The following is a 13,515-nucleotide window of genomic DNA, read 5'->3' on the forward strand; positions in this document are numbered from 1 at the left end:
CATATCCAACAAACAGCTGTATTGGGCTTTAAGATATACCTCCTCCAGGACTCTTTTTGGGTGCCGCTGGCATCCCAGCAGAGTAGGTCAACACTATAGTGAGTGACAGGTGATCCACCATCGTTTTTGGGAGCCTTCCACGTGATGGTGACTGTGCCCTTCCTCACACTCTCGATCTTAAGCCGGGTTGGAGGATCTGGAGGATCTGAAAGCACAGGAAACAACTGAGTTGCAAGTCCCAAAAATATAGCGCAGCCTTAAACATAACACTGACGTACGGATAGGATCTCTGGCTGTGATTCCCTCAGTGGTCGTCACGTAGGGCCCAAAACCAAACCGATTCTCGGCACGGATGCGGAACAGGTATTCCTGGCCTTCGATCAGGTCCGGGACCACTAGAGACTGCGCGGCACATGATGAATTCACCTGAGTGAATGAGATCAGGGTAGAGAAAGTTGAGTCACTCACTTTGTGTTGCGTCCTTCATGTTTTTTGGATCTAATTTGTTTTGGGTTATCAAGCACCCGGTTAGAGTCCGCATGGCCATCATTAGTTAACAGAATACATGACAGCTAAGATGTGCTTCACCTTTGTCCAGGCTTTTCGCACCACAGTCTTCTTTTCAATGAAGTAGCTCTTCACCCTGTCTCCTCCATCATTCTCTGGAGCTTTCCAGGTGAGTCGGCAAGTACCTCTGGTGACATCGCTCACCTTCGGGTCTCGAGGTGGTCCTGGAAGATCTGTGGCCCCATTGAAAAATGACATTTTGTGGCGTTTTAACAAAGTTGCTTTTGATATTGAAAAGGCAGTATGGGTTGAGGGACTTATGTTACGCACCGAGGACGTTGACTCGCACTTTGACTACTTTGTGTCCGGCTGGGCTCTCTGCATTGATGATGTAGCGGCCAGCGTGGTTCATTTTGCTCTCGGGAATGATGACCACGGAGGTTGTGTCGGTGGAGTGAATCTACAGTGAGGATTTTTCACAAACAGTCTAGCAATGCCTCTTGCGTTGATGTGCTTGTGTTCAAGAAAGCCTACTCCGGTCGTTGTCATTATCATTTTACCTCTGAGTCGATAGGAAGTATATGAAGTTCATTTTTCTTTTCAGTCTCGGCTGTTCCGTCAAAGGTCCAGGATACTTTAGGCACTGGACACCCACTGATGGTGGCGGGAATCCTGATGGTGTTTCCAGCCCTGCAGTTCAGCAGGTCGTGAACACTCACATCCAGAGACACTGTCGGCTCAACTGGAGGACAGACACAGTGGAGGAGTTAAACATCTTTGTGTGGTAAAAAAAAAAGAAAAAAAAGGCACACAATTCTTACCCAGGATGTCCTGAACAAGGATGTCTGCAGTCCTGGCAGGTTCAGAATTGCCTGCAGCATTCGCAGCGTAGATCCTGAACTTGTACTTCTTGCCCTCTTTCAGGTCGGGGATGGTCATCTCAGTAGATGGGTGGAGTTTGTCGCCAGGATTCACCCTTCTCCAATCAGGGGACCCTTCCTCATGGACCTCAATGATGTAACCCTTGACGGGGCTGCCGCCGTCCCTGTCTGGGGGACTCCAGGTGAGTGTGACACTGTTCTTGGTCTTGTCTTTGACCCCAGGAGATCCAGGTGCAGTAGGAGGGCCTGAGCGCCAGAAAAGATCAAAATTTAATTGTGTGCAATCAATTCAACTTCAGGGCTGCCGAAACCGACCTAAACTTGCAGCACTTTTCTAAATCACAACATGAAACCGTTTTCCAGCTTCAGAGAAAGGTCAAGACTCACTGCATGGATCCACAGCAAAGCGGCACTCTGACGACTCGCTGGGTGGCCCGACCCCGGCAGCGTTGCTCGCCGCCACCCTGAACTGGTATTCTGTTCCTTCGATGAGCTTGAGAACAGTGTACTGCAGAGCCTTCACGGCTGGTTTAGTAACCGGGCACCGGTTAACACGCCCCCAGTACACAGCTCCACGTTCCCTCTTCTCTAGCCAGTAGCCTTGTATGGTGGAGCCGCCGTTGTCTAGCGGAGGATCCCAGGTCAGAGTCATTGTGTTTGATGTGGCAGCGATGATCTTGGGGTTTCGTGGAGGTCCAGGAAGTCCAAATGGATCCTTGAGATCTACCTTCTCCGAGTCACAGCCGTCACTGACACCGTATTTGTTCACCGCCCTGATTCTGAATTGGTAGCTACCATTCAAATTCAGTTTGTAGACCTGAGTGGACAAATGCCAGACAATAAGCGTATGAACAATAGGTCACATTTCTTCACCTCGTATTCCGTCAGGTCAGCGAGCATGCAATTGTATTCACCCCATAGCGACGATCAATGAGGTTGGAGGTCAGTGCCTCAAAGTCGGATTTCTTCTTGCTGGCATCCCTGTGCTCGATTACATAGTTGGTGATCTCACTGCCTCCGTTGTCTTCCGGGGCATCCCAGGTCAGATAGCAGGAGTCCGCCTTGATGTCAGAGACCACAATGTTCCTCGGGGGAAGAGGGCGGTCTGCGAAGAAGAGGACATCATGTCAGGCAAGTGACATTCTGCATCAAGCAGTCCCTCCTGCCTCCGAATGTGTTCGTACCAAGGATCTCTACGCGGATGATGTGCTGAGCTTTGCCGTAACTGTTTTCGGCTACAAGTTTATAATTGCCTTTGTCCTGCCTGATGGTTTCAGGCATGGAAATGGTTGTCCTCAGTGTCGTGCGATTCACCTGGTAATTGAAGAGTTAGCAAACAACATCCAGTGTCAGGATATTCCCCTTCATTAGGGAATATGAAATGCCAATCAAGAAGGTGTACGCAGAGAAGCGCTAAAAGTGCTGCTCACATAGAAAGAATGCACTCTCACCTCCTCGGTTTCCACCGTCATGCTCTTGTCACATTTGTCTATCAACTCATCGTCCTTCATCCACTTGATTGTGGGAAGAGGAAGTCCCTTCACCTCAGCTGGGATGTCGACGGCGCCGCCTTTTTTTACAATGATGGCGTTACTCTTGAAGTACTTGAGAATTGTAATAACTGGTGCAACTGTGAAATCAAAGGGTGACACGTTTCATTCATTGCAGCGGTTGTTTTTGTTTCACTTGTCAAAACATTTGACAATTGCTTTATGTCACGTACTTTCATCATCCTGAACCTTGGCTGTTATGGGCTTGGATGGAGCACCATCCCCAACCTCATTCACGGCTTTGACTCGGAACTCGTACTCCTGGTTCTCTGTCAAGTTCTCAACGATACCATGGCACTTGGTAAAGATCTTGCGGTTGGCCACCTCAAACTCGTTGCCGTCAGATCTCATCTTCTCTATGTAATAGCCAATGATGGGGCTACCACCGTCATTGCGTGGTGGCTGCCAGGCCAGGGTGATGGTGTTCTTGCTTCTGTCAATGTAATGCAGCTTCTCGGGAGCAGATGGTGTACCTGTAGGGAAAGACCGCAGGAAGAGTTTCAGTCATAACTGTCCAACTGTGGCAAGTCATGTCGTTTGTGGAAATTGTGGCAGCACCTTTGGGATCTTCAGCTAGAATGGGTCCAAGGTCTGCTGGAGCTCCATCTCCATACTTATTTCTGGCAATGACCCTAAAATCGTATTCTTCGCCCGTCAGCAGTCCCTGGACGTCGCACTTGCAGGACGCCACCTCAATGGGCTGGCGGAAGAGCTTCATCTTGGCATCCTTTCTCTGGACCTCGTAGCCAATGATGTCACTGCCACCGTTGTCCAGGGGATCGGACCAGGTGAGGGTGATGTTCTTCTTGGTGACTGTCACAGTCTTCAAGTCCACGACAGGCCCCGGGACATCTGCACGAAAACAAAATCCCCCCCAACAATATACGTAAATCGAGAGGACACATCCAGTAGTCTGGAAAGTATCTGATCAAAACAAAACAAAAAACAGCACAAGCTTCATTCTAAAAAAAATGACTCGTCAAATGAATGTCACTGACCCATGACGTCAACTTTGGTTTCGGCAGCCGTAGTCCCACTGCTGTTGGTACCTGAAATCTTGTACTTGCCATGATCCGCCCTTACTGCATTCTTGATGAAGAGACTGCAGTTCTTGCCATCAGTCTCCACTATCATTCTCTCCTTGTCAATTTCCGCATCATCTTTGGCCCACTTGACCTCAGGCTGCGGGCGGCCAGTCACCACAGCGGGAAGCTTCAGTGACTCGCCGGCCTTGATCATGACGCCATTCTTCACAGACACGTCAAAGTCAACAGCGGGAGGTTCTGAAGGCCACAGAAAATAAGAAAGTGTATTTTAAAGATGACGAGAGATTTCCCAGCAACATGCATAAACTCTGACTTGTGCTTGTACCTTGAGGCTCCTTGACAGTGACAGGGTCTGTGACTCCGGGGGCTCCGGGGCCCGCATCGTTGACGGCGATGACTCTAATGTAGTAATCAGTTCCTTCAGTCAGACCTGTGACTGTGTAGGTCAGCTCCTTGCACCTGAACTCCGTGCTGCGGGTCCAGTTCTTCTCTCCGGCCACCACCTGATATCATTACGGGAAGAGAGATTTAGCTCCGAATGGCTCCTGTGTCAGGGATCACCCAGAATACTTTCCGGTCATTGTAGGGATTCGTTTAGCAGCCACATGAAAAAAAATGCAACATCACGATCCTAACCTTCTCAACGTGGTAACCCAGGATGTCCCCTCCTCCATTGTACAAAGGCGGCTTCCACGCCACGATGACTGAGTCTTTCCCGGTGTCTACGATCCATGGTGTTGGAGGGCCAGGAGGTACTGAAGTAGCAGTGGGGATTGTGACCAATACAGACATGTGGTTACCATGCATGAATACAAGATTTACATTTACTAGATGTCTTGAAAGTGGTTGTAATGCTAATAAGGGCTTCATTCAATGTTGTGCTGCTGGCATCAAACACAAAATCATTATCTAGTAAGTATCACTCCCCGTGAAACAATGTTTTGTGGTACGACACTAATATTTGCATTCACAAGTAAAGAAACGTCAATAATCCGTAACAGGGCTACGTATATAGGGTTAGTTGCGGGTGACTGCTAACTTCCACGGCTGAGTGACTTACGGATGGCGTCCTTGGCAACTGTGCGGTCCGTGGGCTCACTGAAAGGTCCAGGCCCTGCCAGGTTCTCGGCACACACCCTGAAGATGTAGGTGAGTCCCTCCATCAGGCCGCTAGCTTTCACTTCCAGAGAGTTGAATAGAACACGATTGACACGAGTCCAGTGTTTGCTGTTCACTTCTTTCCTCTCAATCCAGTAGCCCAGAATGGGACTGCCATTGTCCTTTGGCTCGTGCCAAGAAATGTGGGCGGAGCTTGCAGTGACTTCGTGAACTCTCGGGGTGTTGGGTGCATCAGGAGGATCTGATGTCAAATGAGTGGCAAAGTTAGACCGGGCTCTCTTAAACAGCCGCATCACATTGTCAACGCTGCAGCTCAGGTTGTGACCCGTACAAAGAGATCAGAACATATCACTACAGTTCTCAAGTCTTTTCACAGGCACATCTTTACACTTCACTACGGTTCAATAATAAGGTTGTTTGTCTTTATTCATTCAATATAAATCAATAGGAGTGTAACAAAAAAATATTTTAATCAGAAGATCGGCTTTGATCGAAAAAATGCGAGTGCATCGAATGCCACCGCATCAAATCGTTTCACTTGAAAATATATCGAGATATGTATGAAATTATTTTTGTTTTGGAGAAAGAGGCATCTTGGAAGGAAATGCCCCATTTACAGGACTGCCAGTTCTTTCATACCCATGTAAGAACAAGAAACTGACAACATCATACGCTCCCACTTTGAAATCAAAGCACCCTTGAATCATATTGCTCCCCATGTATCGAAATACGCATCAAATTGTCTTTCATTGAAGAGATGCACGTCCCTCATTGTAAATATTCAAAGATTTGAGATTCCGATGACTTGTCTTCAGTCAAATGAACATCGATGAAATGTACCATAAAAGAAGACAAGATATCAAAACCTTGGATTATCATTCACTCACCAAACGGGTTTTTGGCAACTAGCGGTTCAGAGATCAAAGGTGGTCCACATCCAAATTTGTTCTCTGCGCTAACTTTGAAGATGTACTCCTTCCCTTCGATCAGCTTGGTGACAGGGAAGCTGGCACCCTTCAAGGTGGAAGTAATGGTGATCCAGCCAATGTCATCATTCTTGTTATCTTTTTTCTCCAGCATGTAGTTGAGGATGTCACTGCCACCGTCATCCTCAGGAGGCTCCCAGTTGCACACCACTGAGGTGTTCCTGATGTCATCAAAAGTGAAGTTGACGGGCGGACCGGGTTTGTCTGTCGCACAAAAGATTACGATCATCAGGGCTCACTAAATAGTTTCAGTTCAGCTTGGTTTAACGCTCAAAGCGGAGTCTTTTATTGTTATTTATTTATTGTTTTCTTCCACTTTTGAGACGCCATTTAGCGCACTTACTCGAAGGTAAACTTACCGAGGACGTTGACGACACAAGAGGCACTGGCAACACCGTGAATGTTCTCAACCTGGATGGTGAAGTTGCCGTGGTCCGCTCTGACCGCCTCTCGGATCATCAAAGCCGAGTGACCCTTCTTTGTCTGGTCCAAACCGAGGCGCTCGCGCAGTGGTGTCACAAACTCTTCCTTGTCTTCAAAAACCTGGAAGAAAGAATCATACCAAGCCCGGATAAACCACAGACAGCACTTGAAACGCACTTTACTGCTGTCACCAAACCAACCTTGGCCTTGGTCTTCTTCCTCTTAACCAGTGTCACAACCTTCTTGACTGGCTCTTTGGTGACGTCTTCATTGTTCCTCATCCAGGTGACCTTCGGGTAAGGCGAGCCCGAGATGTTCGCATCGATGCGAATCTCTTGGCCCTTCTTAACGCACAAACCAGACTGCACATAGGCATGCAGGGTGACTGAAGGTTTTTCTGAAAAAAATACAAAGGAATCTCAAATTCAAGTACGAAACATTTAGATGTCACATAACGTGGGAATCCCATCACAAACATTTGACACGTGCATCAAGTCGAGTGGAATTGTTTGCAAAACATACCGATGGGGTCGGCGGCCCGGATGGGTTGTGTGCTTCTAGACGGTTCACTGATTCCGGCGGCGTTCTCGGCTCGGACCCTGAATTGATATTCCGTGTCCTCCTTCAGACCAGTCACCACATGGGAGAAACCCGGGACCAAGCTCGGGGTAACCCTCTCGTAGCTGTCGCCGTCCTTCTCCATTTTCTCCACAATGTAGCCTTGGATGGGGCAGCCACCGTCGTAATCGGGAGCTTTCCAAGTGATGGTGATGGATTTGGATGTTGGCTCTTGGCCTTCCACTTGGATTGGTGCATCTGGTTTCTCTGTAAAGTGGATGACTCTTTAATTCGACTTTGCACATTGGCCAAGTGGACCTCCTGCATGATAACTTACGTTTGAGCTCCTCTGTGATGACAGGGTTTCGCAACTCCAGGTATGCTCCAGCGCCTACCTTGTTGACGGCCTTGACCCGGAAGTAGTACTCGCAGTTAACATACAAGTCTTTGACCGCGCGGCTTAGAACATTCTCTCCCGACATGACAGGCATGTAGGTCTTCTTGGAGGCTTCGCGGCGTTCCAGCGTATAACTAAGAACCGGTGTCCCGCCGTCGTCCTCAGGTGCTTCCCAGCTGATCTTACAGGAGTTCTTGGTGACATCGCTGGAGCTGATGTCTTTGCACTGACTAGGAAGCCCTGCGAGAGATTATGAAGAGGCAGGCATGAATTTCCTCAAGTGTGATCAAGTCCATCCCTCTCCACAAACGATAGCGCCACTCAATTGCTTCTCTCTTTGAAAGCCATGAATTTGCTGAGCCCTCACTATCTCAACGTCCTTCACATGAACACAACCATATTCCACTTCTTCTATCCTTCCCCCGCCCGCCCGAAGGTGTTGAGAGCCTTCAGCCACTCACTCAGCCTTCCCCCCTCCTTTGAAAGACTCACCCACCTCACATTAGAAATTCAGACCACATTCAAGTTGTTACTCAAAACACAACTCTTAAGGGGCATATTGATTGTAAATGGTTGGGTCAGACTGGTTCTTCTGTTTTATACTACTTTTTTTGCTTCCTTTCTTTCTTCATGTTCAATTGTTCTTTTAACCCTGTGGCGTGACCTCGAGCACCATTAAAGACATCCAAAATAAAATGTAATGATTATTTGGTCAAAAGGTGACGGCAACATACCAATGACTTTGACATTAATGTTTCCACTGGCGGTCCCCAGGCTGTTTGTGAGGGTGACGGCATAGACGCCTGCGTCAGAACGTGTGCATCTGAGCAGTTCGAGGTGAGAACTGTTCATCTCCACAGTCATGGAGAGCCGCTCGTCTTTCTTGCATTCCACCTTGTCCTTCTGCCACGCCATCTGCGGAATCGGGATGCCCTTGTAGGGAACGTTCAGGTGCAGCTTCTCTCCCTCCACCACCACCACATCCTCGGTGTCCAACTCCATGCTTGGGGCACCTTGAGATCAGTTGACCAGTCGTATTAGCAGTTTGAGTATACAAAGTTGCAGTACATTTTACAGCACATTCTCCTCATACTTACAGTCCGGATCTTTGGTAAAGACCTTGTCAGAGATCTCGGAGGGATCGCCTACGCCGATGGCATTAACAGCACGAACCCTGATGACGTACTTCTTCTCTGGTTTGATTCCATCCTCAATTTTAAACTTAAGGTCTTTGATTGGTCTGTTGTTGACCCTGAGCCACTTCAGTTCCGGACGAGCCTCAGCCACCTCCACGTGGTAGCCGATAATTGGGGAGCCGCCGTCCTTGACAGGCGGCTTCCACGACACATTGATGTGCTCCCTGCTGCTATCCGGGACAGTTACCTCCAAGGGAGGAGATGGTGCACCTGAAGACAAAGACCGACCACCATGTCGATTCTGATGCTGGACTGTGGAGCACAAATGTGACTTACTGGTAGGATCTTCAATGGTAAGGATCTCAGTAGGTTCACTGGGCTCTCCAACCCCTGCCTCATTTTCTGCCCGCACTTGGAACTGCACCTCTGAGCCCTCGTCCACATCGGTCACCTTGAACTGAGTTTGATTGTCTGGAGTCTTGCAGCACTTCAACCAACGAGTCCCCAGTTTGTCCTTCTTCTCAATCACATACCTGCCAGGTCACAAGCAATATGAACACCAAGACAAGACCACAAGATTGACCTTGACTTTTTTTTAATCCAACAAGCCTCGCATAATGGACATCACTTCAAATGGCGGGTCTAGAATCTTACCTGGTGATGGGTCTTCCACCGTGGCTTTTTGGAGCTTCCCATTTCAGCTCCACATGTCTCTTGGTGACCTCCACTACAGTCAGAGCGTAAGGAGGCCCGGGAGTAGCTGCAGAGAAATCCCGCTGACATTAGCGTGTGATTATAAGGCACATATTTGGACGTGCTGAATACGGAAACAAATTGGGTCAAGCACGAGCAAAGTCGGAGCTTACTGAAAGTGTCTTTGGCAAGCACAGCATCCTGCAGCTCGCAGAATTCGCCCAGGCCTGCTTTGTTTTCAGCAGCTACGCGGAACACATACAGCGAGCCTTCATTGAGCGGTGTCACCGTGTATTTGAGCTCCTTGACGGTGGTGTCGATAGTCTGCCAAGCCTTCCGCCGCACGTCTCTCTTCTCCACCACATAGTTGGTGATGGGTGAGCCTCCGTCGCTGCTGGGCGCCTGCCATTTGAGATCTGCGTTGATCTTGGTGATGTTGGCCACATCCAGCCACTGAGGCGCAGATGGGGGGTCTGTTACATGACAACAGGGAGAAGTTTGCTTTCAACTACGACACCGGGCTTTTTACAGGATTATACTTCATATGGTTGGTTTGGTTTGAAATCCTCAAACAGAGGCAGCTCGGTCCAAGTATCCGAGACTGCCAAAAGTTAAACACAGATAATCTTTCAGCTGAGATAATAAAGCTGGTTCATCCCAAGGACAAAATCCCCAAAAGAAAACTCATCAATGTTGTTTATGCAGCACAGTGTAGTGAGGAAAGCAATGCAAGCAGAGAAAGCAACCCCTACACAAATGCACGGCACAAAATAGGAGCACAGCCTCCTCTGGTCCAGAAACAGTACTTCATTTGAAGGGACAATAGTGTCCAAAATCTGGAGCAAGAGGACCGTCGGTTAGAACCAGATGTGAAAGAAGCCACAAATGTCAAACTACGGTGGTCCTCTCTAAACGGAGAAGGACGATTATGGCACCACTCACTGCTTCAAACAATCTCCCCAAAAGATGATCTTTGTGATCTATGGAAAAAGTGGCCACTAATAATGCATTCTAGCAGCAGGAAGGAGAATCTCCTCCTTCAGCATCCACACCTACCAACAGCAAAAAAACATCCATCGTTTGACCACACTCAGGAGACACACTCACTTCGGACACCATTAGGAGAACTCCACACCTAAAACTGAAAACGGAAGGAAGGAGCCTTTTGGATTCAAGGCAAAACGTCTTCAATGATCAAGAAGAGTCTTGTTGCCTCCATTCAACTTTTGTGGCCACATCCAATGGAAGCAAGAAGGGAACGACCTTGTTCAATCTATATGAGTAAACAACCTTGGAACTGCATAAGTAGAGATCCCAACATTTTTAGGACTCAATATGGTTTTGTATGTGACTGTTACTTTCAACTTGTATCCGCCACTTACAGAGTCTCTCCTTGCAGACCACAAAGTCAGACGGCTCGCTGGGTTCGCTCTCGCCGGCTTTGTTAACAGCCTTGACCCGGAAGGCATACTCCTGCTTCTCCATCAGGCCCTGGAGCTGGTGTTCAGTCTGGGCAATGTCCTCTGCAATGCGAATCCACTCATCGCTTCCGCTTTTCTGCAACTCCATGACGTAGCCTTCAATCTTAGCTCCGCCATCATGCTCGGGCCTTGTCCACGCCAGTGCGGCAGAGGTCTTGCCAATATCACAGATCACAGGTCTGCCAGGAGCCCATGGAGGATCTGAGGAAGACAGTATTGATTTGTAAATCATTTGGATGGCTCTTTGGACTCTGCATAGCTTTTTGCACTATAGCATACCAATGGGGTCTTTGATCAAGACTGGATCTGTTTCTGTGCTTGGTTTTCCAGGGCCAGCCAGATTTTCAGCCAGGACCCTGAACTGGTACTTCTTCTTCGTAGGGAGTCCTTTCACCCTGTTGTCAAATATCTCAAAGATTAAAAAAAGAAAAGAAAAAAAAAGTCTGTCGGCAAGCGATTGAAATGAAATGCTAGTTAACCTGAAGTTGGTGTCCTTGATTGGCAGCTTGTTGCATCTGATCCATTTATCGCTGTCGGGATCAAACTTCTCGACCCAATAGCCGGTAATTGGACTGCCACCATCCTCGTCTGGCTCAAGCCAGTTGAGAGTCACGGCATCCTTGGAAATGTCCAAGGGAGTGACTCTGGATGGAGGGCCTGGCGGATCTAAAAAGACACACAGAGGAAGGTGGTATTGGATTTTGCGAAGAAAGCCATTAAAAGAGGACGGAAGGTCAAAATTTCAGTCTCACCAAATGAATACTTTGCAATAATCGGCCTGTGCTCGGCAGGTTCTCCGACACCATACTGGTTTTCAGCACTGATCCTGAAGACGTACTCCATGAATGCGGTGAGCTTGCAGGCCTTGAAAGTGGTGTATTTAACTGTGGCAGACAGCTTGGTCCACTCCTCTTTATCAGTCTTGCGACTCTCCACTATGTAGTTGGTAACAGGTGAGCCACCGTCATCCCTTGGCGGGTTCCAGGCCAAGAGACAAGACTCGTTGGTGATTTCAGAGATGTCAAAGGCAGCGGGGGGGCCGGGTTTGTCTGAGTAGGACAGACCAGGCAAACTGAGGTCAAGTCTTAATTTCAGGAACACGCATTTCTAAAATGAGAATACTTGTATGTATTTTTTGGAATGCGTCCAGTTACGAACATCCAAGCAAATCTGAAGAGAGTTGCTTGGCATGGCCGAGCTAACAGCAACAACAACATGAGTGACACATACCGAGGATGTTGACATCGACGGTAGCAGTCGCTCGTCCGCAGGTGTTGACGGCTTCAATTATGTAGGTGGCGCTGTCGCCTCTGGTTGTGTTGGCAACAGACAACTTGGAGTGTCCCGGCTGTGTGTCAATGACAACACGCTCATCAGGCCGCAGGACCAGGTCAGCCTTGGTCCACTTGACGCGGGGATCTGGCTTTCCTTTGATATCGGCAGGGAGTTCAATTTTGCTGCCGGCTCTGGCAGTGATACCAGCTAACAACTTCACGTCCAGCTGAATCTCTGGAGGTTCTGTTGAGTAGTTGAAGAAAGTCAACAACAAAAATATTCAAGCTGATTTCACATGATCTGAAACCATCCGACTCTTGGATATTAAATCTAGGCTTCACCACAAGTCCACTCAGGCCCACCTTTAGCATCAACAGCCTGGATCTCGTCAGTAGCCCTGCAAGGCCGACTAGCTCCTAATTTGTTGACAGCTCGGACTCTGTAGGCATACCACTGTCCCTCAATCAGACTAGTCACCTGGAACCTGGTAGTGCAAAGATCAGATTAGACAGGGCAACTCAGAACACAAACACACATCAGAAATAAGCCCAGGAAGGTTGTCAAGACCTACTTCAGCTCTTGAACAGGATCAGAGCAGGGTTCCCACTTGTCAGTTCCACGTTGACACTTATCCACCACATAACCTTTGATCTGGGTGCCACCGTCATACTTTGGGGGCTCCCAGGACAGGAAGATGCCCTTGCTGCTCTTGTCTCGCCACTTAAGATTCTCGGGAGGATCGGGTACAGCTGAAGAAAGGTTGTACAAACTCATCATCAACCTCATCGCTTCTTCGGCATATTCTCCTGTTCGCGCGCAAGTCACTTTCTCATGCGCACTTTCAAGGTACGGCGATTCTCCCGTCTTCAAACACATACACACCATACGTAACCTGCCAACCGCCAAAGAGTCGTGATTCGGTCAAGAGAGTTTCCCTCATTTCCGCATCATGAACTTTTCCTGAGAATTGAATTCCGCAGAAATCCATTTGAAAAATATGTCAGACTTGAAATATGAAATATGAAATGGACTTGTGTAGTGGATCCGGAAGTATAAAGGCTCCGATCCTTACCGCAGTCAGTGTGAATCGTAAGGCCGTGCCATTTTGTGAGATACGGGGGGCTTTAACATTAACAGCTAGTAACGGCACATTCTACAAAAGGGCAAACTGGCGCTCACGTAGTTTATTAGCTGGAGTGTTGAGACAAGAGTATATGCCTGCTTTGCTGGCGGCCACTGCTGCTGGGTTGAGCACTCCGAAGCGTTGACAAACGCGACAGTCATCGCTCGCATGCTGTGTGTGCAAATGCTTTTGCATAGCGGTCGTCTTTCCTCCCTTCGACCAAAGATCCAATTTGTAAGTGTTGCCCTGTTGTTTTCTTGTAAAATGCCACCAAACTTTCCAGCGTTAGGCGCCATGTTTGTTGCTGGCACTGATCCTTTCCCCCCCCACCAATATAATA

General features: G+C 48.3%; 1 protein-coding gene across 1 annotated transcript in view; it reads right to left on the reverse strand.

Annotated features, from left to right (window-relative positions):
* The window catches only part of ttn.1 (titin, tandem duplicate 1), a 147,736-nt gene that overhangs the window by 64,680 nt on the left and 69,541 nt on the right, over positions 1–13,515 (reverse strand). Inside the window, exons 96-128 of the mRNA XM_086091313.1 lie at positions 12,624–12,801; positions 12,415–12,536; positions 12,008–12,295; positions 11,530–11,826; positions 11,257–11,443; positions 11,057–11,172; positions 10,679–10,978; positions 9,470–9,769; positions 9,258–9,363; positions 8,940–9,136; positions 8,565–8,873; positions 8,202–8,480; positions 7,408–7,707; positions 7,035–7,337; positions 6,713–6,909; positions 6,449–6,632; positions 5,991–6,293; positions 5,045–5,344; positions 4,621–4,739; positions 4,310–4,487; positions 3,937–4,221; positions 3,497–3,790; positions 3,112–3,411; positions 2,840–3,018; positions 2,573–2,702; positions 2,303–2,493; positions 1,776–2,205; positions 1,329–1,634; positions 1,068–1,249; positions 838–967; positions 589–740; positions 279–426; positions 40–205 (exon numbers count right to left, since the gene is read on the reverse strand). Coding sequence (XP_085947439.1) covers positions 40–205; positions 279–426; positions 589–740; positions 838–967; positions 1,068–1,249; positions 1,329–1,634; positions 1,776–2,205; positions 2,303–2,493; positions 2,573–2,702; positions 2,840–3,018; positions 3,112–3,411; positions 3,497–3,790; positions 3,937–4,221; positions 4,310–4,487; positions 4,621–4,739; positions 5,045–5,344; positions 5,991–6,293; positions 6,449–6,632; positions 6,713–6,909; positions 7,035–7,337; positions 7,408–7,707; positions 8,202–8,480; positions 8,565–8,873; positions 8,940–9,136; positions 9,258–9,363; positions 9,470–9,769; positions 10,679–10,978; positions 11,057–11,172; positions 11,257–11,443; positions 11,530–11,826; positions 12,008–12,295; positions 12,415–12,536; positions 12,624–12,801 — 7,456 coding nt within the window. The remainder of the gene's footprint in view (positions 1–39; positions 206–278; positions 427–588; positions 741–837; positions 968–1,067; positions 1,250–1,328; positions 1,635–1,775; positions 2,206–2,302; positions 2,494–2,572; positions 2,703–2,839; positions 3,019–3,111; positions 3,412–3,496; positions 3,791–3,936; positions 4,222–4,309; positions 4,488–4,620; positions 4,740–5,044; positions 5,345–5,990; positions 6,294–6,448; positions 6,633–6,712; positions 6,910–7,034; positions 7,338–7,407; positions 7,708–8,201; positions 8,481–8,564; positions 8,874–8,939; positions 9,137–9,257; positions 9,364–9,469; positions 9,770–10,678; positions 10,979–11,056; positions 11,173–11,256; positions 11,444–11,529; positions 11,827–12,007; positions 12,296–12,414; positions 12,537–12,623; positions 12,802–13,515) is intronic.

Source organism: Leptonotus elevatus, chromosome 12 (genome assembly GCF_054856555.1).
Source record: "Leptonotus elevatus isolate MCC_2025b chromosome 12, RoL_Lele_1.0, whole genome shotgun sequence".
NCBI classification, from domain to species: domain Eukaryota; kingdom Metazoa; phylum Chordata; class Actinopteri; order Syngnathiformes; family Syngnathidae; genus Leptonotus; species Leptonotus elevatus.